Consider the following 27,048-nt stretch of genomic DNA (forward strand, 5'->3'; position numbering starts at 1 on the left):
TCTGTACCCCCAGCATCTCCAGAATATTTATAGTAGCAGGGTAACTAATGATGCTGAAACTCCAGGGCCTCCTCAACACCCTCCAAGTCAGCCTTGCAGAAATGCTGGTGGAAACTCCTGTTTGGAAGTGTTGCTTTGCAAAGGGCTGTCTCCTGGGGTCCTGGGCAGGTGGTGCCTGTGGAGATGCTGTCTCTGAAGCTGCCGTGGTTCTGTTTTGGAGCAGAGAATGAGGAGGTGACCAAGGACTCTTCGTTTGTGCCCAATGAAATGCTACTAAACCTCTTCCATGGCTGCCTGCAGCATGACCTCAGTGACCGGGAGATCCCCATGGCTGATGCCGATCATGTGGCTTTCATGGAGCAGGTTCTGCAACGGGATCGTGATGGCCATCAACCCCCCTTCACGCTCCCAGTGATCAGAGGTAAGGACCAGGAGTGTGACAGCAGTGACACCAGGAACTGTGAGGTGTTTCAGGAGCCTTGCTTTCAAATCTCATCCTCAGCTGGTGTTTCTCAGGTTGGTTTCTCTGTGTTCCATTTCAGAAGAAAACCTGAAAGTTTCTGGCACCCTGGAGCAGCAGGGTGCTTCTGCATCCTATCATCTTGTTGGCAGCAATGGCACCAGGGATATGACTGGCTCCACGAGTACTCTGCAGGTACTGCTGTGCTGCTGTCCTTCTCCTGAGCCCCTTCAGAATGCAAGGCAGCAACTGTTAAAGAGTAGGAGAGTTAGAATGGCTGAGAAAGATTGAAAGGTGGCTGGTTTTCCCCACATTTGGCAGCAGTTTAAGCTGAAGCCTGTGGCTGAAGTCAAGCAGGAATCTGGAAGGTGTGTGGATAGTTGCACTCACCATTGGCTTAGCCTGTTACAGCTGTGCCTGTTACTGATGCTGTGCCACACATTGCTCAGAAACCGTGGGCAATCAATGCCTGGAGGTCAGAACCAGCCCCAGCAAGGCTGGCTAAGATATCTTAATTGTGCTGTTCTTCCTGGAGCCAGGCTGCTCCTGGAATGTGCAGGGCTGACCTTTCAGCACTGTGCCAGCCAGCACTCATGGAAGAACTTGCTCTGTGTAGTTGCTGTGTGCTGAGTTTATCCAACTTCTGCTCTTTCCTCAGAGCCTTGGCAACACAGAGCTGCCTGAGGATGACGTGACACTGAGTGACACGACGGGGCCCTTTCCCCCTCAGTGGCGATGTTATGCCAAGCTGGTCAACCCACAGCATGTGTTCCTGACCTTCCTGCCAGCCACCTTCTCAGGTGAGGCAGCAGTGCCAAGCACCTCCTCAGGAAAACCGCAAAAACAGAATCAACTCTTGTAGGATGGAGAGAAAACTGAACAGCGGAGTTCAAACTCAGTCTTTTTGCACCATATGGCCAGGAATAGAATAGTGCAAAGTGCTGAATGTCCCGCTCTTCTCTCCCTGGACATGGTGCTGCACTCATAAGGTTTTTGAGTGGTGCTGAGTTGTTCGCTAGCTGCAGCCGTTGGACTGGTTTTCCAAGGGGGTTGTTAATGAATGGAGTAAGGGGACTGCTAATGGCATGGTCAGGGAGAGTCCCTGCTTCTGGGTGTTGGCACTGGTCTGGCTTCCCCTGAGCCACTGGTGAAGGCTGCTAGGCTCTAGTGGAAGTAGTCTGTGAAGCTGCTTCTACACACAGAGAGGTAGCAGGGACATCTGCTGTCTTGGGAATGTAGGTTGAAGGGTTAAGCTGTTCTCACTGGACAGAGGGTGATTTTATTTTGTTTTCTTCCAGATGTACAGAAGCTGATGGCTTGTGGGTTGGACAAACCTCCAAAAGACGAGAGTCGATCTGGAGAGGATCCCCTGGGACCTGTCTGTGCAGAGCGAGTCAGGGCTGAAGAAGGGGATGCTGCAGTGCCATTGCCTACCCTCAGCATAACACCAGCCCATGGTACCAACAGCACCTTGCTAAACTATTAGTAACCTTGCTATTCTTGAGCATACTGTTGAGCAGATAGAGGTAGGAGCAATCTGTCAGCTCTTGCCTGTCCTGTCAGCTCCTGCCTGGCAGTCAGCAGAGTCACGACAAGGGGCACAGTGATGTTCATGGGGGGATGAAGGAGTGTAATGTGAGTTGAGTGCCTGTGGCCCAAGGTTGGTTCCCAGTGGGCAAGGAGGTTGCAGGTAGATAAAAACTACTAGGAAAGGCAGTACTGGGCTGCACTGGAAAGTCAGTGACTCTCATGTCATGATCCAGACCGGCACTGTCAGCAACACGTTGTCTTAAGGAGAAGGGCACAGGTCTGAGTTTTGTATGGGATTTAATTGCACAGCCCCTGGTGCAAGTCAGCCAGACCTGCAGTGGGGATAGAGGGTTGTGCTGCTGCAGGAAGTCGTGGTGGTGATGGTGAACAGTTATGGCTGCGAAGAAGGGGATCAGGGTGGCCAAAGCACTGGGTTGAGTGGCTGGGTGCTGGGTGAAGGAGAAGGGCCCCTGAGGTTTGAGTGGTGAGAAGCTTGAAAAACCAATACCTTCCTGTAGGTGCTTCTGTGAGGGCTGTGACGCCTCAGACCGGGAGCAAGGAGCCCATCAAACGCCCTTATCCGAGGACTGTTTCTTTTGCAGAAGGGAGCCGTGAGCCTGGAGAGCAGAGTGGCCCTTCACGGAGAGATATGCATATCTCCTTCTGTCGCCAGAGCTCCCAGTCTGAGCTGGGCGAGTGCCGCCGATTTCGCTGCCCCATTTACATCTACAGCTGCTCTTTGGAGCTCTTACGAGAGCAGCTTGTCAGCCCCCGGGCACACCGTCCTCCTCGGGACATCTTTTTCAGGTAATACCCACTATACTTGATTCCTGGACAAGAAACAGAGGAGTTTTCCTTGACAAGAGGCTGGCTCTTGGCTTGGCCTCTCTGCCTTGTAGCAGCCACTACCTGTGTGTGCCCTCAGGCCCTGCTTTGCTGGTGTTAGAGCTATTTGTAGTCTAAAATGTGCTTTGTTGGCACTAAAGGCTATGGTTTGTCTTTTCCAGGTCCCAGTCTCTGGAACGTCCTCCAACTGCTGCTTGGCTGGACCACAAGCACAAGGAGTTGGTGAGTTACTGCACACTGCTGCAGGAGCACTCCCACCAGTGCTACGTGAAAGGTGAGCAGTGGTGCAATGGGACCTGTGGCAGGCTTGGGGTTGGGGCTGGACCCTGGATCTTCTTTTAAGAAAACAATGTCTCATTTTCTTTGTGATCTTACACCGAGCAAAGAGAGGAGTTGTGGGACTGATGTCCCACCAGGAGGGATTTAAAGATCCCTCTGTGCATTCCCTATAGGCCTTGCAGAGGCTGTTCCCAAATCTATGGAGTGCTGTAATGGGGGATCCCTTCTTTGATGCTTTCCTCTCACCTTCAGGGTGACAGATCCCCTGGGCACTCTGGCATCACCCAAGCCCAGACTAACACATAGCATTAAGTGCCCTGGCTGACTCCTGTCTCCCAGCACCTGCACTGACTCTGCTCTGTGCTGGGCCTTGGTGAAGATCCATACGTGGCTATTGCCTGACTCCCATTGCCTCACATCAAGCACCGTGTTTGACCTGTAGGGCTGTTCAAGAGCCTTCAGCAGTCACACAGCATCAGCTCCCAGGACCTGCTTACTGCCATGGACTACTGTGAGGAGCTGCTCCAAGAGATTGATATCACCAACTTCCTGCTGACGGTGTGCAGCCATGTCCGCTCATTCCGAGAGAGCCACCAGCATTTCCATACACACTCCAAGACAGCCAGCTTCCAAGTGGGCAGCATAGAGCAAGAAGAGGATCAGAGCTCTAGGGAACGAGGTGTCTTGGTCTCTGAGTCAAGGTAAGGGCACAGTTCTGTTCTTAGCATTGGGCCAGGACAGATCTTTCTTCAAGCATCTTTTAACACCTGCTAGAAGGAATGCTGAAGGGCAGAGTCTAACAGAGCCACATGGAAGAGCAGATATTTCCAGTGAGATACTCCACTAGGACTTCCTATTTTTTATAATCTCTGGTGACATCCATCCTTTCACTTTCTCTTATAATCTAGGCTCATTACTGTCCCATCTGGCCTGAGCTGGAGGGCAGTTTGTCTGCAAGTAAATCTTAGACTTGTTTCTGGAGAAATTATGCATTTCCTACTGCTTGACTCATTTGAGTTTGATGTTGACTCTGATGAAAATGACAGCTTTGTTATCTTTTTCTAATTATTAGTGTCACTTTTTTTAATTAAAAAATGCACAAGAGAAATACCAAGGCAGAATTGAAATATGCTTGATGATAAACTTCTGCCTTTCTATTCCTTACGGTATTTAAGAGGTATGTATCACCTCTGGAAACTTAAGGAAGGAAAAAAGTGCTATGACTTAGTGTCTGTCAAAGAAACACTTTGGCCCTTTGTCCTCTGCACAGTTCCTTTATGTGCATTCACTAGCATTTGTTGGGAATCCCCAATCCTATTTCTTCCTATACTGTACATGGTTTTGAAGAACATTCAGTGTTTGAAAGGTCAGATGACTTCTTCAGGTGCTACTTTCCCTGAGAAAAACTGTGGGTACTTTTTTTTGTGTGTAAGATACTACAGATCACCTATCCCAATGCAGGTTATATAAACTTTACTGAAGGATGTACAGTCTGTGATGTGTTGCACCCAGATCTGCCATCTTTACCACTAATTTGGGTACCTGGGGAGTGCTTTGACCAGTCGACATCCCACTCCTTAGATTGCTTTTTCTGAGATTTAGGGACTGATTCTGCCATGAAGCTGCTGAGTGACAACAGGCCTGAACTTTGTGCTCCTCTCTGTGCCGCCAAGACACTGGGTGCTGGCACAGTGGTACTTGCTGTGAGGTGCCCTGGACTGGGTGTTGGTAGTTCAGATTGCTGCAGGCCTGTCCCTGTACTCAACCATGTGTCTCTGTTTCCCAGGGAGGGTGTGTAGTGTGGTTTACAGACATGGCAGTGGGATCAGCATGGTTAAGCTACCTCAGGCCTGGCTTCAGACAGCCTGAGCCCTCATCTGGGCATGTGGGTGGCAGGTTTTCTGGGGCTGTGGGATTGGGTGGTGAGTCACATCGTGTTAACACAGGTGAGGTTTGGGTATCTGTGAGGTGGATGCTTGCAGGATAGAGAACACATACAGCAAGTCTGGTTTCTCAGTTTGGCCTGTCTGACCTGTCCACAATCCTGTCAGTGTGGAAATGGAGGACTACAGTGAGCAGGACTCCCATAACGTTGCAAGCCCCACGGAGGAGCCAAAGAGCAGTGTGGGCACCAGCTGCTGTTCAGAGTTTCCCCTCTCGCTGCTGGAAATTGGACAGCCCTGCCAGGCACACCCAGACTTGCATAAAATTATCCAGGTGAGGAATGTGCAAGCTTGACCTGGCTCCGGCAGGAGGGTAGAGTAGGATGTCTGCTTCACACTTGGGATTTCTCTTTTAGGAAAAATTCCTGGAAATTGGAAGTTTACATTTCAAGCCAGTACCATCAAATCCTCACTATTTCTTCTATTGCCCACCATCAGCCAAGAAAGAGGTAGGCATGGTGCTGCCCTGGTAGGCACCTAGTCCTTTTGGAGTAGCTTTGCTCGGTGTCAGTTCTGGATTTGAGGATGGCAGACTCATGGGTAGACTTAGTCCGTGGGGTGCCCATCAACAACCTGCTTCACTGCCTGGCATGGTTCTACTATCTGCCCTTTCTCTCTCTGTCTCAGGAAGAGGCATCTCGGGATCAGGCAGACAGGAAAGGCAGTGAGGACATGGAGGGATCAGAGGCAGAACTGGCAGCTGAAGAAGGTAAAATTTGCTTGCTCTGTCTTGGAGAAGAAAACGTCTGTAGTCTCGCTGTGGTGGTGCCTTTCAGAGCTAGGCTGTGTCTGGTGGGGTCTCTGGAGATGTGGACCTGGTTTGCTAACAGGGAACCTATATCAACAGGAACTGTGTCTGGATGCTGCATTGCCACAGAGAGTGACCCAGAGCTGGAGGTGGAGTACCGTGAGAAGCTGGAGCACGAGTTCCCAGACACAGATTCCCTCTCAGACTCCAACACGGTGAACCAGGATGATGACTCCTTCAGCGTGCTGGGAGGGGACTCACTCAATGAGCAGGAGTTCCTGGAGCAGGAGATGCCCCCTCTCTTTGTGCACCTGACCTGCTCAGTGAAGCTGCGTAGCCAGCACAGCTCTATGCCTGTGCAGTCCCTGCCAACTTGTCTAGGTAAGAGCAATCCTTGGGGCTTCTTTCAGGTTCCTGCTGGGTGAGCAGCCCCTGGAACAAACATGCTGCGTCCTAATCAACAGTCACTCTGAACCAGCCCTCCCTGTGCAGAGCCCCAGGGGTCTGCCAGCATCAGACAAGGGCTTTTCCACCAGGTCTCACACTTGCTATGTGGGATTAGTGATGGAGGGTTGAAAGGATCATGGAAGATGGTGGCCTTTTGGAGCCTGTCCAGGTGTGTGGGACAGACACCTCTTGCAGTCTCTGTACTTGCCACCAGGCTGTGTATGTATGTAAGCAGAGATGTTTGTTGCTTGAGTCCCTTGGTCTGTGATCTCTCCTCAGGGGAAGTTCTGGGCTGCCTGGAAAGCTGCCAGGGCTTGAACACCATTGATCTGGGGGACCTCTGTGTGACCCTGGACATCTTTGTGCTGACACTGCCCCTGGAGATAGAAGTTGTGAACACAGACATTCTCCACAACAGGTAGGTGGAAAGAGGCCAAGTCACTCACCCACCCTCTGCCTTCCTTTCCCAGAAGGCCATTCTTGGCTCATTTCCATATGCTGAAACTCACAATTCTCCTCACAGAGCCTGCCACAGCCTTAAGAAAACTAAACTTTTTTCAAGATAGGCTCACCTTCTGTAGAGATCCCTTTTCCCTTCTCTGGAGCCAGTTTATCTAGTTCTGTGTCTGTTTATCCTCTCTGGCTCAAAAACTGGTGCTCAGCCTGCTCTCTCTCCTGTGACAGATGCACCTCGGAGAGCAGCGTGTCCTTCACACGCTCTCCAGGGCAGCCATCCTCTTTCCGCTCAGATGAGGATATCATGCACAACTTGGAACGGCTCCCGTCCACCGGAGATGAGAGGTATGGCACTGCAGGTGTGGTGAGCCCCTCACAGGTTCCCTTTGCTGCCTGTGGTGGCTGCATGAATCAGAGAGACTGGTTGATTCTTCATCTCCTCTCTCCTAGGCACCCCGCCCTTTCCAACCTCCCTGGAGTGCACAGGCAGGCTATAGAAGCCACTATGAATGAGGTAAGACAGACTTGCCTCCTTCTTGCTTCCAGCTGGAGCAATGTGGCCACAGCACACAGCTGCTGTTCCACACTTCCTAGCCTACTCCAAGCTGCAGCCTGTCAGCAGAACTGACTATTAGCCTGTCACACAGGCTGTTAGCCTTGTGCACCCCAAAAGTGTGGGATTACCCTGACGAAATTCTTACTGCAGTTGGGGTGGGACAGGCAGAGCTCTCTTCTAAATGCTTTTTCTTAGGTATATTCAGGAGATGAGGGATGTGGGTGATGAGAGAGGCTGCCTTCATCCTGTTGGGGCTTGTATGAGAATTGGGGCAGCCTTGCAAATGCAGGTCACCTAGGTCTTCCTCTGTGTCCTTGCTCTGCTCAGATTCGCTGGCTCCTGGACGATGAGATCGTGTCAGCGCTGCGTCACTCACAGGTCATCAGCACCTCCATCCTGCACCGGGTGGCCACCCACATCTATAACTCCAAGGGCCGGCCCAGCTGCCACAGCGAGGTCGTGCTGCTCCAGTTTGTCTTTGGGCCTGAGCACTCTCTGGAGAAGTTCAAGGAGGTAAAGAGAAAGCCCCGAGGCAGCGTCATACGCCTTGCTGGCAGGATGCTTATTCTTCCCTGTATTGCAGGAGTTCAGAAGAATGGCTCTGCCAGGCTACATGCTTAACGCAGAGGGCAACGACTACCACTACGTCTCCATCAGCCGCCTGCACTCCAGGAGGGCAGCTCCAGACCCTTCAGGGTCACCCTGCTTGCAGCAACCAGCTGAAGGGCAGCCCAGGACAGCCCTGGGCCAGGCAGGCCAGGAGGGGAGCAGTGAAACAGAGGCAGAGGGCTCTGAGCTGTTACACCACACAGGCTGTGTCCTCCCAGAAGAAGCCCGGGGTCTCTGGGAGTGGCCAGAGAGTGAGACACGCACTGTGCCAGACACAGGAAACCCTGCAGGTGGAGGCAGCCACACACAGAGTGAGGTGAGAAGCCCTGGGTGGTCTGTAGGTGGGAAGGTGTGGGACACTGGTAACAGAAGGTAGAAGAATGCAGGAGGGTGATGGGACTTTTTTTAGCGCCTGTTTTTCTGGTCATTTTATGCAGGTTCCAGGAGACATGCTGAGACTTGAACAAAGCAGAGCACCAGGCCATGACTCCCTGGAAGAGGCAGCTCCAGAGACAACCATACAGTCATTGCCATCCTCATCCTCTGAAAAGGGAAACAGTGAGAAATCACCGTTGGTGACACCATCTGCAGCAAGCCTGACTGACTCTGTGACACAGGGCAGGGAAGGTAGGAGCTGCAAACATGGGCAGGATGTACCTCAGCCTTAGAAACTTTTAAGAGAAGAGTCCAGTTCTGGCTGTGGCATGCATAATGTGACTGCTACTCCTGTTCCAGTCCCTAAATACCAGAATTGGTACCCAGGACCGTTGGTCTCTTCCTTGTCAGGATGCTGGCAATTCAGTGCTTAACAGCACCTCGGGTGCAGCTGTGCTGCTGCACTGATATCCCTGGTGACATGCAGTCCCTGGTGACTTCAGTGATGGCTGTGAGAGCCCCACTCCCCAGCACTGCTTCCCCATGGCAGGCACTGCCTGATTGTCCTGTGGTGTGATGTTTCTCCAGCACATGGGACGTGTGAAGGGGCTTAGCAAAGACTTCCATGATCAAAGCCCTGTTCCCCTTGCAGGCTCCAGCAAGCAGCGTCCCAGCCGCGTGCAGAGCCTCGTGTCGAGCCAGGGCAGCATGGACTCTGACCATCTGGGTGAGTCTGCTGGGCCAGGGGGGACCAACAGTGTGCAGCCAGACACTGGTAGTGACACAGGAGTGCGGAGGTGCGGTGGGACTGTGTGCCTGGGCTGGGGTGAGTCCTGAGGGCTGGGCTTGTGAGTGGCTATGGTGCCCAAGGAGGAGGCTGGCTTGCCAGGCCTGGGACTGAAGTGAGGATACCTTGCAGGTTACGACGGGGGAAGCAGTGACTCAGAGTATGAGGAAGCGTTGATGAGCGACCAGGAGCCCAGGTGTCCCCTTATGCCAGATTTCTGGCTCATCATAAAAATCCATCAGGACCGAGTGGAGGTGTATTACCACACACGGTAAGGAGGGTCCCCTGTCTGACACTGCCTCTCTGTACTGTGACCTTGTGGCCACTCACTCATCTCTGGACAGGATCTCCTCCCTGCCCAGTGTGAGTGGGAAAATGCAGGACTAGACTCTGTAAGGGGAAAACTACTACTCTTTCCCACTGTGTTCCTGCTCCCACCACACAAGGGCAGGCACTGTCCAGGTGCCCTGCTGACCCCATTCTCCCTTTCTTCATAAAGCAGCCTGAGTGTGGAGAAGGCAGCATCAGCAGAGTCAGAAGAGGAGCAGCCAGGGGAGTGCCAGAGTCTCAACCAAGTGGTGGTAAAGAAGATCAGTGAAATCTGCAGGGTTGTCAATCAGGTAACAAATCTGCAGGGGGCACAAACAGAGCTGCCAGTCATGAGATGGCTTAAATTAGGAGGGACCTCTGCAAGTTGTCTGGTCTGGGCTCAACTCGAAGGAGGTCCTGGGGAGCCAGTTCAACTCGTGAAGCCCCAGGTTGGGAGTCAAAGGAAAAGGGATTCAGTCTGGCCCTAAGCCCTTCTTGCTGTCTTCTGCGGCTGTGCAAGCAACAGAACCAATCTTTCCTCATCCTTTGCAGCGCTTGCTGCTGCAGGACCTGCATGACAGCCACATATGCAACTCATTACTGGTGGCAGAAAGTGAGGAGGACATCTGGAAGAGTGAAACGCCCTATACTTCATACAGGCAGCGCGTCATGCCCACAGATGGTATGAATATTCCCTTGGCCATGTCTCAGTGGCAGTGCTACTGCCTGCCCATGGGTGCCTAAGAAGATGTCAGCTTCCATGCTATGGCCCCAGCTATGTCCTGTGTTCTTTATAGATTACTCTGTAGAGGAGAGCTACCAGCCCCGGGACTATCTGGCTGCCACCATGCAGTTCATGCCAGGGCACTTTGCTTGTGACGTGGTGTGGAGCACACTCATCCACGTGCATTCACGCCTCAAGATGGGCCCCAACATGGGGGTCTCGCGAGGTACGTACAGCCCAGGTTCCCTCTCGTTTTGCATGTCAAGAGTCTGGCTTCTGGCTGGATTGGCACAGCAGAGAAGGGTATGTGGGATAGCTAACGTCCCACGTTGCCCACAGCTATCCAGGCACTTCGCTCGGTGCTCAACGCCTTCTCTGTGGTGAACAGGAAGAATATGTTTGTCTACCAGGAACGTGCCACTAAATCTGTTTTCTACCTCCGGTAAGAAGCCAGCATGACTTGTTGGCCTGACCCTGTCCTGCTGTGTGTGTTACACCAGACTAAGAGCTCTTTGGGGCAGAAAGTGTCTGCCCAGCCTCAGGGACCATGTTGTGACCCAAGCAGCAAATCTCATTTCTGATGAGTCAGAGTCACATCAAGCCAGGCCCTTCTTGCTCTGCCTGTGCTAAGTCATGACACTGAAGGGAAAAAGATGGTTTTTTTGAAGGAGCCAGAGAGCAGTTTTGCCACTCCACATCCTAAGGACTAGTCCCCAGAAAATGCACAGGGGAGAGCAAGGAAGATGCGGATCTTCTGTGGATGTATGATGCTGTTGTCTTTGGGAATGGAGGCTGACATGCCCTTCTCCTGTATTCAGGCTGACTGAAACCACCAACAGTGGGAAGGTGTGGGAAGCAGAGAGCAGCCTTAGTCCAGCATCTCGCTCGCTGGCACTGACACGCAGCCAGGAGCCCATTTACACTGAGGATCTAATGGTGAGTCTGCTGCTCTCTGGGAGTGCATGGGGGTGCTCATAGTCGTGGGAGGGAACTCAGTAGCTCCAGGAACCCAGATTATATGTAGGATAAAACTTATATTGGAGATTTGTGGAGTGGGGCAGCAGTGGGTGGCTTCTGCCTGACCTTGCTGACAGCCTGGGACAGTGATGGATCTAGAATTCATATGGAAACTGGTTTTGCTTCTCCAGGGTTCTCGTTCCTCTCTGGACACAGCCTCGTGCCGTAGTGTGGACTCTGCCCGCCCTGTGGGACAGATAGACAGGCACATCCAACTGATGGTCCATGGTGTTGCCCCAGCAGGTATGTGTAACAGAACCTGGCAGCAGACTGGCTGTGCTGATGTAAAGCAGAGGAATAGAGCTCTGCTTCCTGTCCTCTTTGCTCGAAGAACAGAGGAAGTATCTCTCTCCTGAACAAGCTGCTCTTCTTTAGCCCAGACCTGCTCTCTGTTCTGTGTGGGTGAAAATGTAAGGAAAAGATCCACAGCCCACAATGAAACCTCCTGCAGACTAGGTGGCTTATGCCAACTTTCCCTATGCAGGAGTGCATTTGTCTTTGCCTACTGCACCAGCAGTCTTTTATGATCATGAACCAATAGAAAAAGATGTCTGAAGAAATTGATGGTGGGGAAAGTCATGTTCCCTGTGGGAAGTGAGTGTGAGGGTGGTACATCCTGAATAGAGAGGGAGGGATGGCTCTGGTCATTCTTACTGGATGAGGTGAAAAAGCTGCTTGTACCTCTGCTTACTTGTCAGGGCCCGAGATCACAGACGAGCTGGTGAAGGTGCTGCGCAGGCGCCTGGATGAAGCCACCCTGGATATCATCACTGTGATGCTGGTGCGGAACTGCAAGCTGACCCCAGCAGATGTGGAGGTACCTCACTGCTTATCTGCTCTGGTCATCCCAGAGACCAGAACACTCTCCTACATTTTGACCTGTCTCAACCTGTCCTGCCCCAAGGAAGACCAGGACAATTTGCTGCATCCTGTTCCCTGCTGCAGTGCTTGGTCAGGCTGGTGTTCACTGAGATATACACTGTGTGGGTGCCAGTGTAGGTGGGAGATCCCCTTTGCTGGGTTTGCAGCATGGCAGGGCTTCCCTGTGAGTACCTCTGGAATGTCTGCCCACATCTTGGTGCTGTGCTGTGCAGGGCCAGGAGTTGGACTTCTATGATCCTTGTGGGTCCCTTCCAACTCAGGATGTTCTGTCTCAGGGCACTGTGTATGGGTTCTGCCCACCACACTCGCCCTTTGCAGAGCCAGTTGGCATAATTTGTGTCAGTATTAGAGCCCCAGGGCATCCTGCTAGTCCCAGCTGAGTTTTAAAACCTTCTGTGTGCAGTTTATCCAGCCCCCCGGGACACCACCCACAGAGGTCCTGCAGTTCACGCTGCCGCCTTCGGCCCTGCCTTGGCTGCACGCCGTGGCCTATTACCTGCGCCAGAACCTGCTCATCTTCCTGCACACCCCCAAGTACACAGACAGCAACGTGGAGCACCACTTCAAGGTGAGGAGGGCTGGGAGTTGGGACAGCAGTCTGCCCAGCCTCTACCTTTTACCAGGGGCATTTGTTTTGGCAGTCCAGACACCGTGTTCCCAGCTCTGCCATGTAGGGTTAGGGAGAACCTGGCACTAAATCCTGAAGCCTGGGAGAGTTTTACAGGACTGAGCACATCCTGATTAGCCTGGACAGGCCTTGCTTTCATACAAGCGATCACTTCCTGTGCAAAAAGCAGCAACCACAAAGCTCATGCCCACAGTCATCTCCCAGGAGCGTGGGAGAAGATCGCCTTTTAAAGCTGAACTTGGCTCCTTGCATGGTTCCCTCAGATCTAAGGACTGAAACATCAGGAATCATAAAAATTTGGGAGCAGGTACCTACTCCTCAGCGTGGCCATAGCAAAGATAGAGGGTGAGGCCAGATGTATAGTGCCACATAACTCTGCAGAGAGCTGTAAGGGGTTCCTTCACCCCAACAGTGGCAAAAGCTGTGTTGGCAAGTGTTTCGACTAGGTCTGGATTTGCTTGCTGCAGGTCTGGGGATGAGCTGTGCATGTACATGGGCCTCTGCTTCCAGTTAAGGCAAGTTCCCTAATCTCTGTCAGTATTCCTCCTTGTTCTCCTTAGCATTACTTCAACCACAACGGGAGCATCCCTGACCAGGATCTCTATCTGTACAACAAGCCGGGTGGCCAAGGCACTGGTGGAAAAGGTATTGTGCTCAGCTCTTCTGAAACAGGGTGTGGGACTGTGCCCTGGGGAGCTGCTTCCCATGCTGGAGAGTTATGAGTGACTAAGGAGGACCAGTGCTGTGGTTATGTGTTCCTCTGATGGCTGGAAGGTGGGTGAGGTGTGTGCCTGAGGGACTGCACACCTCTGTGTGGGTGGTGGAACAAACTAAGGCCTCCCGCAGAGCAACTTGCTAAACTTGACCTGCTGCTGCAGGAAGCAGCTCTAGGTTGCAGTAGCTGTGGGGCAAGACACAATGACACCTCCATGTGGAGCACAGAGAATCCGTGGGGCTGGAGGGGACAGGGAGCAGGGTCAGTCGTTGCAGGAGCCTTGCTGCAGAGGGAAAGCAGGCAGCGTGTAACTGAACATGGGCTGTGTGGCGATGTTCTTGCTCTTTTCTCTGGAATTCTGGAAGAGGGATTGGATAGGACCCATCCTGCAGCAGGCTGTCATGTCATTTTTTGCCCAGGCCATGTGTCTGTCACCTGGCCACTGTGTGTCTTGTGCCCTTCGTGCACTGTTTGAATGTTCTTCTGTTGTGTAGGTACCATGTCGGACCTTGTGCAGCACCTTTTTCCACTCTCCCACTTCCAAGGTAGCACCTGTGGCTCCAAGTTTTACTCTGGGTCCCTTTCCCTTGCAGCTCCCTGGCCCTTCTGGTCCCTGCTGTTCTTGTTTTCCTTGTGTTGTGGCTTCAGCTCTGACTCCTCCGTGTGTTTGTGTGTGTGTGTCCATTTAGCTGAGCCTCCTATTTCTTGCTGGCTGGATAAATGAGCAAACAGAACCTGCTGCCCTGAGGTGGCAGCTCTGCCATTCCCAGCTGCTGGGGGTCTGTGTGCTGCCCTGTTAGCTTGCAAGCAGTGACCTCCAAAGTACTGCATCATTTTTCCCACAGGTCCAAAGAGGCATCTCTTCCCTGAGGAAGACAAATCATAGTGTTTCAGCTGCCGTGGCACCTGAGTGCTGGCTTAGTCAGTCAAGGGGCTTTGAAAGGGAGTAGGAACACCCAGGGTTACAGTGTGAGGTTTGGACCTCACAGCTGCTTCCATGCTGCTGCTTCCCTGGTGCCCTTGCCATTGAGCTGGGCCATGGGCAGTCAGCTCTTGTTTGTGCTCTTTCTCCTGTGTGGCCCAGGGCTCACGACATGCGGGCTGTGAAGCAGGAACCACAGGGCTGGTCTGTATCTCTGAACTGTCCTGGTGTGTGTGTGTAGGGCTCAGCATAGAGAGGCGCCAGGCAGGGTCTGAATTTTTCTCTGCAGTGACTCCAGGCTAATACCAGACATCAGCCTGCCTTGTCCCCAGTCCTGCTGTTGGAGTGCATGGGGAAGCACCTGATCTTGTTCAGGTGTACAGTGAGGAGGGGCCTGTGAGTGTTTTCTGCGACAAGGTGTCATGTCTGCAGGGACTCAAGGTTCTTCACAACCTGGAAAGGGCTGCTGAAGAGTATCTGGGCTCTGTACTCTGCCCCTTAAGAGGACAGGGATGGTGAGCCCCATCCTGGATCAATCTGCATAAAGGTCCTCCTGGTGCAAATGGAGATACTCTCCTCTTGCATATGGGACTGGACAACCCAGGAATCTCCTGCAGGACAAGGCAAAATCTGCTGTGATTCTACAGGAGTGAGATTCTCGGAATGATGGGGACACCCTGTGCCAAATGCTGTGCTTCTTACCCTGGCTCCCCACAGGCACAGCCACCCTCTGCTTCCCTGGCTGCTTCCCCTCCTGTGGGCCCTGCCTGCCATGTGACACTGTGAAACTTAAGGGGACATGACGATCCCAGCTGTGGGGTGGCAAGGCTGTAGGCAGGCATTGTAGAGGTGTACTTGGTGCTGGGCTGATGGAGGCTATCTTGGGCCTTGCCCTGCAGGAATCGCTTGCATCGCACTGACATTTGTGGATGAGCATGGCAGCCCCACTTTGCTGCCCCACGGGGAGAGGCCCGACCCTCTGAAGCTGCTTTCCTCCTCACCCATCGTGGGCCTGCTGCAGGACACGGACTTTGAGAGCCTCACTGCAGTCAGCAGACACCAGCCAGGGGCTGACACTCTGCCTTCAGGTAGGCAGTGAAACAGGCCGCCCATCACCTGCTGCCTCCACATCCCCTGGGGCACCTAGGAGGGCTGGTGAAGGCAGGGTTGCAGAACCATGCAGGACTTACCCTTTCCCCACAGAACCCTGCGTGCTGGTGCGCCTGGATATCTGGGAGAAGGGCAACATCAGCCTGCTGCAGCTGTCGGAGAAGCTGCGCGGGGCCCTGCGTCACGCGCTCTGCGACGCCGTCATGGAGTTCCTTGTGCTGCCAGCCCCGCTCTGCGTGGAAGCCGCCTGCCCCCTGAGTCCTGCAGACCTGGAGGACCTGAGTTCTGCGGGTGAGAGCCCAGCCAGGATGGCCCTCTTGAGCCTCCAGCCAGCCTTGCTCCTCCTGCCTGGCCTGCAGAAGCTTGTCTGTGCTGGGGGGAATCAGGTGGGCAGGCCGGGAGGAAGGAAGCTGCTCTCCCCTCTGCAAACTCTGCTGTGTGATGTCTTGGGGAAGAACCATCACAAACACTAGTGTTGCAAGAGGTATAATCTGCTCCCCAAGACTGAATCCGCTTTGCTGGATGTTACTGAGGGCTCTCTCCCTTCTCTCCAGCCAGGCTCTGGCCAGACACAGTGGGGTACACGGGGACACCAGCAGCTTTGCAGTGGGAGGCTCTGTGGAGTCTGATTTGCTTTGTCTCCACAGGAGGCCTAAGGAGGACCATGTCAGAGACCAAGGGCCTGGCCCTGGCCAGTGGTGGGGCTGGCAGGAGCTGTCCTCCACCCTTGCACTTCACTTCTACACCTTCACCCAGCTCTGGAGAGCCAGTGACACCCACGAGCAAGCTGGGACGCCGCAGCTTCTGGGACATGCTGGTAATGTTGTTGAGGGACCAGTGAGGAGCAGGGCCTGTAAGTCTTCAAGGTGTGTCAGGCCAGGAGGAATGGAGATGAGTGATCTGGCTGGGGGTGGGAAGCCAGGCGGGCAGTGGGGACCTTGAGGTCAGGGCACTGGCTAGGCTGTGTATGTGCACAGGACTGACTTACCCCTTTTGCCCCTAGAGCAAGGCAGAGTCCTCGGAGCTGGGCAGCCCCAAGACTACTGATGACATTGTGCTGGAGAGGCCAGAAGAGGCTCGTACGAGGCGGCGGCACAAGACTGAGAATGTCAAGCAGCACCTGAGCCAGGATCGGGCCACAGCCACAGCTGAACTGGAACAGGCACAGAGGCAAGCACAGCCTGCAGGCTGGGCAGCCAGGATGTTGTTCCCCCGTCTCCTGTACATCACTCCACAGCCAGACATCCTGCTGGCTCTATGTGTCTCAGCCCTATGGACCATACTCCTTTTCCCTGTAGTTTCTCCCTCACACAGACACTTTAGGAGAGCTGCTTTCCACACACAAAACTTCAGCCCTTTTTGCTGGAGTGCTTCTGGGAGCACAGCTGGTTCTCACTCCTAGAGATCCCTTCTCTGCACTGTGGGGTCCTGTGCAAACCCTGATACCCATATGCCTACTGACCAGGAGTGACCCAGCTCAAGGATTGTATCAATCCAAAAAGGAGGCTCCTGGGGCTCTGTTTTGGAGCTGGGAGGGGACTGTTGCACTTTGTGCCTTCACTGCTGTTGACTGATCTGGTATAACTGTGCTTGCCTTCCCTCTTCCCAGGCGCCGAACCTGCCAGCTGGAAGAAGGGGATGTAGGTACTGTGCACCCGCTCTTCAATCAAACCTGCCTGCAGTGGATGGCATTCATGAACCACCTGGGTACGTGTCTCAGGCCCCAGCTCCTCTAGATGGGCTGGGAATGGGCCTTTCTGCCCAGAGCTCTCAGGATAAGTCCTCATATGGCACCATCCATCTTCATCCCTTGCTGATACCTACCTGGTTACACACCCTGTCTGTCCCCAAGCCTCACCAGAGTCCCATGGGTCTCAAGGCCAGCATCAGCGTTAGAAAGCTGTGACAGGAGTCCTGGCATGTGTCAGTGCATCTAAACAAACCTGCTAAAGCCTGTGGCTATGTCTGCCATGCTCCCTGTCCAGGGCCTTCTGGACTTGGCTGCAGCAGCTTTTGGACTCCAACAGCCAGCTGTGGTAGTGATTTAGCTCCCAGATGAGCCTCTGCAACATGCTCTGGAACTGTGAGATTCCATGGCAGACCTTTACTCTTGCAGGGAGGGAGAAAGAGGAGGGATGCCCTTCATATGGAGGGATTTGGGTTTGTGTGGCTGCCCTGGTTGCTGCTTTCTGATTACCTTTCACTTCGGTGTTTCTACATCCTCTCACACTCCTGCTGGTAGAACCCTCCTCTTCCTCTGATGAGGAGTAAGCTAGGGAACAAGGAATAAGTGTGGGAATAAAGCACTGTGCTCAGAGCATAGAGGGAGTTTGGTCAAGGGCCTACTTTTGGGCCGGAGCCTGAAAACAGCGGTTATTTCAGCCTTCTTCTTCTCCATGTAAGGTTCCTGTTCTCCAGCTTTCCCTGCCTCAGGACCTTAGCCTTCTGTTGCTCATGTGGTCAGGATGTGGCTCTGGGGCAGCTTGACACCCAGTCCTACAGTACTTCTTCCATGCAGGGTGCCCATCGGTGCAGCAGTGCTCACTGGAGATGGTCTCCCGTTTCCTCCTGTCCTCCATCCTAGTGGAAGTGGTGAACCTGGTCACTGCCCTGGCGAGTGACACCACTGTCAAGGTGTTTGAGCAGATCTGGTGAGTTACGCGATGCACCGGCGGCTGTTTGGCACTAGCAGATGTTGATCAGCCTCTCCTGCCATCACTCTACATGTCAGCCACCTTTGGGGCTCTTCTTTACAGCTACCATCGAGGCACTGCCTTTCTGCCCTATAAGCCTGGCCAGAGTGCCACCCCTCGCCCTGGCACCATCAGACACTTCATCCTGCTGGGACGCAACTTCCAGCAGTGGCGTTGCAGCACAGAACAGGGTGAGTGCCTGGCCACGGTCCCCAGGACTGCATGCTGGGGGCTCTTGGAGTGGGACATGTATGAACAGGGTTCCCCTCTTTGCTGGAACAGACTCTTTGTGCCCAGAGGTGGGCAGTGGATTGTCTGGTTTTGCCTCCTGAGACTTTATTCTTAAATTTGCTTGTAACAGCTTATTTCAAGATGAATTGAGAATTACTGTGGCAAAAGATCCTGTCATGCCACTTGAATGGCACGTGGAATGTAAGGGCCAGATGAACTGGTACTGAGGGTCATAACTGTGGCTTCTTGCAGCTCACAAAGGGCTCCAGCGCTTTGAGGCCATGGAGTTCAGCTCAGCAGAGAGGGGCTCTGATCCCAGCCTTGTTGGTCGAGACCTGGTGCCCCGGCAAAGGTTCCTCTTCATGGAGATCATTGACAAAAAGGTAGCAATGGTGCCTTTGTGATGTTGCTCCTGAAAGGCTGTTCCCAACTGGCCCAGGGAAGGAAGAGTGCCTCTGCAGGCAGCCAGCCTTCCCTAGGCAATAGTCCTCCAAAGGAGCTGTGCAGGATGTCTCTGTGCCACAAGCGGAGCTGCGGGTTTCCTACAGCACTCTGGGAAGTGCCAGGGACAGCAGCCCTCACTGTCTCTGACTTCAGCTGCTGTGCTGTGGGCTGTACCTGCCCTTTCCCTGCTCACATCAGGCTGGACACTGGTGCTGCCAGTGCAAGTACCACCACCACTGCTGTGGCTGTTAACAGGGGGCTGTAATTGAGCTGTTGCCACTCTCCCTGCCCCAGCATTGTCATGTGAAGCTGGCTGCAACTGCAGCAAGTACCACCCAGAAAACCTGGGGCAGCCTGTGCCACCATGCAGGCCCTCTCTGTGCATGTCTTTTAGCCTTCCTTCCCCTCTTTTCTCTCCAGATGACGCTCTACACCTATAACTGGTCCCCAGACCTGGGGGCCAACCTGAACTGCTCCCTGACTCGCCTGCTGCAGTGGCAGAATGCCCGGTCCCACATCGTGCACTGTCTGCTCAGCCAGAAGCTGGGACTCTTCCACCACCACTGCTTCATGGACACACCATGGCATGAGGACAGCAAGCAGGTAGGGCACCACACCAGGCAGGATAGTCCTTTCTTCTTCAGGAGAGGCCTTGGCAGTTTGTTGGGCTGAGGGAGGTTGCAGGCACCTGTGTGCTTTTGTGTGCTCGTTGGCAGGGCATCCCCAGGCACTCATATGTCTCACTGTGACCATGTCCAGCCGGGCTGTTGCTGTCTACTCTTGGCGACAGAGGTGGAAAGGGAAGCCGGGTCCTGCTGCTGGCAGCACTTACTTGTGACTGAATTATTTAGGGTAAAGGAGGCTGGGGAATGGGCTTCCCAGTGCACCATGCTGGGCCTAGGCCTGCTCTTCTTGGGACTGGTAGTGGAGAAGGCTAACAGAGATGTCTGCAGATAGCCAAAATTGGGTTTACTCTGTTCTTGTGGTTTCTTGCTCCAAGACTGGCAGTAAGGAGGCTTTCATGGCTGTGTCTGCTTGCTTAGGAGCCAAATCCTTTCCTGAACTCCACTTTGGAGGTGGATGCACTGATCCGGAGCCCGTGTCCTCCACCTAGCAAGGAGCAAGGCCGGCTGAGCAGCTCTGCCCGCAGCCTGCCATCTCTGCATTTCCATCCTGATGTGGTGCCCTTTGACGAAGCTCTGCGGGACGTTACCACCATCAAGCGCATACCCCACGGGCCTGATGTGGGACCTTTTGATCCAGTGGCTCAGCATGGGGCCCAGTTCCTGGAAATCAAGAGCATGGAGAGGAAAGGTAAAGCCTACCTAATCATCTCGCTTCTGGAAAAGGGGCTCAGAAGGAGCAGAAGTTTTGACAGGGAACAGTTCTCTGTGGGAATGGGTTATGGCTGGTTTAGGGTGGGAGTGAAGGAGAGTGGCAATACTTGTGGCTGTGGCTTGATGCTCTTGTGACTGCTTTCTTTCCTCCAGAACTGGAGAAACAGATGAAGATTGAGAATCTCTTTGTCACCTGGCAGCAGAGGTCGGCACAGTCCAACATGCCTATCAGTGTGAGTGCAGCCTGAGCAGGGGGTAGCTGGGCCTTCTTACAGCACACTGGGAGCACCAGCTTCCCTATGGCAAAGGGGAGCACTGGAACTCTGAGCAGGGTTTTATGTTGGGGATGGTGGTTAGCAGTGGAGCAGTGCTCTCTCTCCTTGAACTTTTGGGATTGTTGAGCCCTGACACACCACACTTGGGCATGGTACCTCACTGCCTAGCAGTGGAAAGGCTGTAAAGGAGGGAGTTCCCCCATTGGATCTCCATTTGGGCAGCAGTGCAGTGTCGTGGACAGCTTGTTCCCAGCCTTGATGAGGGGTGTGTGCTGTAACCGTGCTCCTGTTGTACCGTGCAGCTGGCAGACCTGGAGACCCTGAAGCAGTCCTCACGCCTGGTTCACTACTGTGCCACCCCTTTGCTCTTTGACCCAGCCTTCCGGCAGCAAATCCAGACAGACCAGCTGGGCAAGGTGGAGGGGAAGGTGAGTGTCAGCAAGCACCAGTGGGCTTGGGCGTTGTGCACTGGGACAAGGGATGGCTTTGCAACCTTTTCCCAAGACAGGGCTGCTCTGACCTCACTCCTGCATTACAGGATGAATTTGTGCTCTATAAGATGGAGGCTGAGAAGATCCTTGGATCCTCAAAGCCTTTCTCCTGCAGCCACACCGTCCCCGGGGAACCCTGATTTTCTTTTCTACCCAGGGAGTTCAGGGCTGAGTCTAGTGAAGCCATCGGGCAGCACTGTCTGGTACTGATCTGTTGGGGAAGCAAAACTTCTCTCATGCATTCAACAGCCATGCCTGGTAAACCTTTCCTGGACCCAGCAAATAGCTGGAACAGTTGAAAGCAAACCAGCTGAATCCTGAGCAGGTTGCAACCTGACAGACTCAAACCGGTGCAGATCCCACACCGGCTGTTCACAGACTATGTGTGTGTCAGAAGGGAAGAACATGCTGTTGTAATTTATCAAAATGTCAAAAGGATTCTGACAGGGTCTTTAAGCAGAGGTTGCTACAGAAATTGAGCACTCATGAGTGAAAGGGAAAGTATCATCGCAGAATGAAAACTTTGCTTTGTTTTTGGAACAGAGCAAAATGAAAATTGGTTATTGAATTTGAAGAGCCTGGCAGCAGGGGTTTCAAGGTGGTGTATTGGGTTCTGTGCCTCCAGATCATTTATTGGTACATATGAGATGCCCAGTTTTGCAGTGCAGTAGGGCTGTTCAAATTGGTCAGAACAGACAAAGACTGCAAGGAACTCAAGAGGTACCTGAGTAGCCTGTGAAATGAAAGCTATTGTGGGAGCTGGGACCTGGTTCCCAGTAAAACAGAGCACACTGTGGCGAGAAATTTGAACCCTCCTGTATTGTACACTCACTGCAGAGCCTGTACAGAGCAGACATCTCTGTATTGAAGCTATATTGTATCTTCTGACTTTGAAGTGGGTTTCTTCAATTTGTGAGCAGTTGGATACAGCAGACACACTGGTTAGAGTACATCAGAAAGGGGTGTTAGTATAATGGGTAATATTCTAATAAGTTTCTAAAATACTTGTGTAGTAATGTCTTCATCTGGACAGTGTGAGACCAAGCATCTTGTGGCAAAGGCACTGAACTGGAGAGACTTGGAGAAGGTCAGAGAGTACCTGGAGAGATGCCAGGTAAAGGGACAGCTCTTGTGGTAGGTGGAATAGATAGGCAGAAAGGCAGATAGAAACACGTAACAAAGGCTTGAAGTAGAGAGATGAAGAAAAGAAACCTTAGTCTCTCACAGCACAATGAAGAGGAGTATTTAAGACATCCAGAGGAGAATTCAATATGTTTACAAGGAAACACTATTCCTTTTTGGTGCTACTGAACTCCTGGTAAATCTTGAGAAGTCAGCAGGATTCATAAGGGGATTGGACTCATACCATGGCAATAGGGGCTGAAGCTCTGTTGAGCTTTGCATGAAGCAACTGTGAGCCACTAACACTTTGTGAAAGCTGTTGTCTGGGGACAGATGTGAATTTTCCACTTCTGCCAGGTCACCTTTTCCTGCAGGCTCTTGCAGTGCTATTATGTCAGTCCATGGCTGGGGAAATCTTGGATCTTGCATTTTGGCACGTGCAGTGGCAGTGTTTGGGGAAACAGCTGTTAGTGCTCTCTGGCAGAGACAGATCTGCCCTCTGCTCAACCAGGGCACCTGGTGTCATCTTTTGGGGCCAGTCACAGCAGGTCTCCTTAGGAACTTATTTTCCCTTCCAGAAGCGCCACCGCTCCAATGACTCCACAGCTTCGGGGAGAGACCGGAGCCACAGCTGTGACTCGGCGGAGTCGCTGCCCTGCAAGGTGAAGGAGGAGCCTTGGCTGCAGGAGATGTGCAATGCCTTCTTGCAGCAATACATCCAGTACCTGCAGAGCATGGGCTTCATTCTGGTCCAGGTGCGGCCGCCCTCACCTACCACTCGCAGGTCAGTGACATGCTGGGAACTCTGCTGTTGGAGAAGAGCCAACACTGAGCTGTGCCCTGGTGTGACACAACAGGAGATCTTGGCTCCCTGCTCAAGGCTGTCTCTGCTCTCATTTCCAGTAGCACAAGCCGGATCCGAGCTCTGGCAGCAATGGGTGTGGAGGGGAGAGGGTCCTTTTCCTACACAAAGCCAAAAACCGAGGGGAGCCCAAAGGTGAGTGTATGTTTGTTACAAGGGTTGGAACTAGGATGGAACTAGGCTGTGGAGTGGAGCAGTTCTTCTGGTTGACTTCTGAATCAGTTTCATGCAGAAAGGACGTGAGAGGGCAGAGAAAGCACTAAAGCCAAAAAAAAGTCTGTCTAGGCCAGCATCACCTTTAGGATATTGGGTCAGATGAGACCTCCTTGCCCTCCTGTGTGTCTTTCTGAGGTCTGAGAGAGCCTTCCTGAGTCTTGGTGGAACTAGGACAAATCTCTCACCTCTCAAGTTGAGTGGGCTCGAAAGAGGAACAGGGTGACCTGGGGTCAGGACAGCTGCCTTTGGGTGCGATTCTGAAGGTTTACCTGTCAGAGAATCCTCAGCATCTATGGTTAAGGGCAACTCTGAGACAGAAGGATCTTTAGTTAAAGTGAGATGAACACTGAAGTGGAAGAGGTTAGAGAAGAAAAGCCTGGAATGGCTCTACTGTGACTCATGTCTAAAGAAGTGGCAATTTGGGAGGAACAGGTCAGAGCTCTACCAATTCTCAGCTAACCTGGAAAGGGATTGACTTTGGTGTCTTAATCAATACAACACCTACACACCAATCAAATAAAAGTGTTTGGAGCCAGTTTCAAAACTAAAAGGAATGTTTCTTTGAGCAGCAGATAATGGTCATCATCAAAAGGTTTTGTGAGCACCAAGAGCTTACATGAGTTCGGTGAACATGAGCTTACAAGACAAGATAGGCAAGTACCTGGAAGAGGAATCCACTGGAGTCTCTAGGAAGGCAGAAACCACCTGTGCCTCATTTGATCACCCAGGATGATGGGAGCACATAGCATTTACTCATCTTTTTTGATATTTTATTGGCACCTGCCTTTGGCTGATGTTGGTGCAGGACTGTGGATAACACCTTGCAGTTAAAATGAGAAGAGAGCAGTCTGCTGGAGCAACTTAAGACTGAATGAACTTGCTGGCAGCTAAACTCTGTGAGTCTAGACTGGATGTCTGTGATAGCTGCTGTGTCAGGCAGATGGGATGGTCTGGGGAGACCTCAGCAGGGAGTGAGGTTCTGTGGACAGCATCATTCCTTGGCTAACAGTGTCCTCAAACTGTAGAGACTATAGAGACACCCTGTCCTGAGCAAGCAGGAGGTGATGGGGGCAATATGCTTGGTGTGCTCTCTCAAAGGCTGTTTTATTAGGTTTGGTAGGGTTCTTTTCACTGTCAGCTCTGGCATGTTTGCTCTCCTCTCTCCAGTGAGATTGCTCAGTTGGTGAGGCTCCTCTATTTCCACCTCTGCCACAGAGCCTTGTGGCAGCCTCACACCCTGGTATGCCAGAGAGCCTCTTCAGTTTTGTCCTTCTCTTCACAGAGCACAAGCCCTGCTGTTGCCACCTACCATCTACAGAGAGCTCTTCCAGGTGGGATTGTGCTCATGGAGTTGGCCTTCCAGGTAAGAAAGAACAAGAAACAAAGTATGATCTCTGGGGGTTTAGGGACAGTCTTCAGAGGTGACAAAGGGAGTGACAAGGAGTGCAGCAGGGACACACGATTCTTCATTTCATGTCCTGCTTCTTCCGTGGTCCTGCAGGACTGTAGATCAGCTGAGGATGATTCTGCAGGGCTCAGAGCCTGGTAAAAGTTGCCTGGAGGAGGGGTAATGAAGGGCTCAGCACTAGTTAGGGTGCTCTGTGCTGAGCCACACGTTGGCTGGTCTGGCTTGGTTCAGACAGGAGGGGAGACAGAACATGGGGCAAAACTGTCTGGGACCCAGCCCAGAGGGTGAAGCGTGGGGACTGTGCTCCTTCCCTGGAGAATCCCAAGGTCTGTTCTGTGCTCACGTGCTCTCTCCTGCAGGGCTGTTACTTCTGTGTGAAGCAGTACGCGCTGGAGTGCTCACGGATCCCCATGGGCCAGTCTGTGAACTCTCAGGTAATGGCTCTGCCAGCACAGCTGGTGCTCCTCAGAGCCAGGAAATACTTTGGGGGAGGCAGTGATCTCTGGAACAGAGTGGGCATTTGAGGTGTAGAAGGTTCTGGAGAGTTCTGCTCCCTCTTTATGGAAAAGCAGAACTGGACAGAGCCTCATGCTCTCCATGGCTTGCTGCTTGAGCAGATCTGGAGTGCTGTGAAAGGGGGTGGGAGGTTTGGCAGGAGAATGACTCTTGTCCTAGGTTGGGGAACAAGACAGAGCAGACTGGGGGGGAATAGGAGCCATTCTGGCAAAGATGACTGCTCCAGGGAAAGTCAGTGCATGGAAAGCCAGAAGCTCTCTGCTTCCCTTGGAACAAGAAAGAAGTGAAATGGGAACAGGGATCTGTGAACATAACTGGCTGCCCTTTGCCAGAGGAGATCGTGAGCCCTGTTTCTTTGTACCTCTGTGCCTTGCTCTACAACACTGTGGGGCTGCCTGCCCCCTTCTCTTTTGGTGTGTCAGGGTGTCTCCTGCCTGTCCCTGGGGCACTGGGTGGCTGCCTGAGGCTGCCCCAGCCTGTCTGAGACAGCAGGCATGCATGACCATAGTGTCCTTTCCAAGGTGGCTCTGTAGCAAGGCTGCATCTTATCTATGCCAAGAATGTCTCTTCTAAGCTTAAGCCTGCCAGGACCTTGTCTGAGTGTTTGCTGAGCATTTCCTGGAAAGCTCTCATGTGCACAGGGCAGTGTTACCAGGCTGCATCTGGTATTGCAGGGAACATCCAGGCTCTCTCTGGCTGACTTTGGGAAAGATTTTGCCTGGTCTTGCTGTGGGATGGTCCTAGGAGCAGTGGGCAGGAGGGGTGGGACTTGCTGCAGGGGCCTAGCCTGTCTTCCCATGTGCTGGGACCAGCCCACAGTTCCCCCAGGTGGGGCAGCTGAGTTCCTCTGCCCCTTCTCTCCCCTTATCCCACCCTGGGCCTGTGCAGGACAGGCTGGATGCATGAACAGGGCTGGGCAGTGCCTTGTCTCTCTTCCCACTGGCTGTGCATCTCTCTCTTACAGCCAGAGCTCACAGCAAGAGCTGCATGGGACTCAGCTCTGTCTCTGAGTCCACAGTATGTCCTCTCCTCTCACTGCCATGCTGAGCATGGCAGGGCCTGCCAGTGCAGGGCTGGCCGTCCCACTGGCTGTGCTTCCACCCTTCCTGCCCCAGCATCTGGCTGCACGAGCTGCCTCTTGCCTCCTGTGCCAGAGCCTTCTGTAACAGTACATACCACAGTGGGCAGCACAGCTTGGGAGGAGGATGGGGTGGGCTCCAGGTGCTGGCATGGGGGCAGCACCTTGTGTTTCTTGCTCTTTGACCCATCTGTCCTGGGGCAGGGCTGTAGGCTCCTCTCCGGGCTCGTCCTGGCTGTGCTGTTTGCCCTCTGGCTTATGTAGCAGCAGTGCAGGTGATGCAGAGAGTGAGAGCAGCCTGTTCTCCTCCCTGTGCCTTCTACCTGCTGTTTTTCCCTGCTTGCCCTCCTCTTAAACCAAGGAATTATGATGTGAGTCAACTGCCCAGAGGTGTCAGAGAGCCAAAAAACTGTGGGCTCCTGGCATGAGGGCAAGGCTGAGGCCTTCACCAGTGCTGTGCCCTGGCACAGTAGCTGCAGTTGTGCTGGGAGCATGGCCAGGGGTGAGTGTGTGAAGGCTGGCGCTGGCCCGGTGAAGAACCAGCACTCTGTGCAGCTGGAGATGGCCATGTGCTGGAGGGATCCTCTCTGGGCACAGCTGTGACACAACAGCCACCGCTGGATCTGGCTTCCCTGCAGCAAGCCTGGGTGCCTGTCGGTTACTGAGCACAGGGCATTAGCTACTCTTGCCCTTCTCTGGGTCCAGCCACTCCACAGAGGCCCCTGTGCTGCATCCTGCTCTCAAGGGACATTCAGGGAGTTGGTCTTTGCCTGTAAATCCAGAACGTGCTGGGGCTTCAGCCCTGGTGTGTCCTGTACCCCTTGGGGATCAGGCAGTGCAGAGCAGTGCTCAGCTGAAAGGAAGCTGTGTCTTCCTCCACAGCCGTGTGGCTTTCAGTTCAGGGCAGGGATGAACCTCAAGCCAAAAGGGAGGCAGTGCTGATTAGTCTGTGCTGCTACTGGAGACCAGGAGTGGGGTCAGGTGTGCAAGGAGCCACCAAGCTGGATCCTGTGAGGCCAGTCCTGCAGGTCT

The 27,048-nt window shown here is 53.2% G+C and overlaps 1 protein-coding gene across 7 annotated transcripts in view; it reads left to right on the plus strand.

Moving 5' to 3' along the window:
• Positions 1–27,048, plus strand: part of SZT2 (SZT2 subunit of KICSTOR complex) — a 56,866-nt gene that overhangs the window by 21,826 nt on the left and 7,992 nt on the right. Inside the window, exons 22-66 of one of the 7 annotated variants that reach the window (XM_039384744.1) lie at positions 224–421; positions 543–655; positions 1,119–1,260; positions 1,759–1,917; positions 2,593–2,797; positions 2,998–3,110; positions 3,558–3,816; positions 5,167–5,332; positions 5,415–5,507; positions 5,686–5,767; positions 5,906–6,187; positions 6,533–6,671; positions 6,938–7,054; positions 7,160–7,223; positions 7,593–7,778; positions 7,849–8,190; positions 8,312–8,501; positions 8,902–8,976; positions 9,169–9,307; positions 9,536–9,656; positions 9,898–10,027; positions 10,143–10,295; positions 10,409–10,511; positions 10,888–11,005; positions 11,218–11,329; positions 11,785–11,903; positions 12,372–12,536; positions 13,157–13,241; positions 13,806–13,856; positions 15,133–15,321; positions 15,437–15,634; positions 15,991–16,160; positions 16,347–16,513; positions 16,953–17,050; positions 17,862–17,994; positions 18,100–18,227; positions 18,520–18,650; positions 19,132–19,314; positions 19,755–20,025; positions 20,202–20,281; positions 20,626–20,751; positions 22,515–22,720; positions 22,840–22,933; positions 24,297–24,377; positions 24,782–24,856. In XM_039384744.1, the coding sequence (XP_039240678.1) occupies positions 224–421; positions 543–655; positions 1,119–1,260; positions 1,759–1,917; positions 2,593–2,797; positions 2,998–3,110; positions 3,558–3,816; positions 5,167–5,332; positions 5,415–5,507; positions 5,686–5,767; positions 5,906–6,187; positions 6,533–6,671; positions 6,938–7,054; positions 7,160–7,223; positions 7,593–7,778; positions 7,849–8,190; positions 8,312–8,501; positions 8,902–8,976; positions 9,169–9,307; positions 9,536–9,656; positions 9,898–10,027; positions 10,143–10,295; positions 10,409–10,511; positions 10,888–11,005; positions 11,218–11,329; positions 11,785–11,903; positions 12,372–12,536; positions 13,157–13,241; positions 13,806–13,856; positions 15,133–15,321; positions 15,437–15,634; positions 15,991–16,160; positions 16,347–16,513; positions 16,953–17,050; positions 17,862–17,994; positions 18,100–18,227; positions 18,520–18,650; positions 19,132–19,314; positions 19,755–20,025; positions 20,202–20,281; positions 20,626–20,751; positions 22,515–22,720; positions 22,840–22,933; positions 24,297–24,377; positions 24,782–24,856 (6,551 nt within the window). Of the gene's footprint in view, positions 1–220; positions 422–542; positions 656–1,118; positions 1,261–1,758; positions 1,918–2,592; positions 2,798–2,997; positions 3,111–3,557; positions 3,817–5,166; positions 5,333–5,414; positions 5,508–5,685; positions 5,768–5,905; positions 6,188–6,532; positions 6,672–6,937; positions 7,055–7,159; positions 7,224–7,592; positions 7,779–7,848; positions 8,191–8,311; positions 8,502–8,901; positions 8,977–9,168; positions 9,308–9,535; positions 9,657–9,897; positions 10,028–10,142; positions 10,296–10,408; positions 10,512–10,887; positions 11,006–11,217; positions 11,330–11,784; positions 11,904–12,371; positions 12,537–13,156; positions 13,242–13,805; positions 13,857–15,132; positions 15,322–15,436; positions 15,635–15,990; positions 16,161–16,346; positions 16,514–16,952; positions 17,051–17,861; positions 17,995–18,099; positions 18,228–18,519; positions 18,651–19,131; positions 19,315–19,754; positions 20,026–20,201; positions 20,282–20,625; positions 20,752–22,514; positions 22,721–22,839; positions 22,934–24,296; positions 24,378–24,781; positions 24,857–27,048 lie in introns of all 7 variants that reach the window. The other 6 variants (XM_039384746.1, XM_027747137.2, XM_027747144.2 and 3 more) reach the window with 6 other exon arrangements.

Source organism: Pipra filicauda, unplaced genomic scaffold (genome assembly GCF_003945595.2).
Source record: "Pipra filicauda isolate LSUMZ 115617 unplaced genomic scaffold, ASM394559v2 scaffold36_size6622888_pilon, whole genome shotgun sequence".
Taxonomy (NCBI): Eukaryota; Metazoa; Chordata; class Aves; order Passeriformes; family Pipridae; genus Pipra; species Pipra filicauda.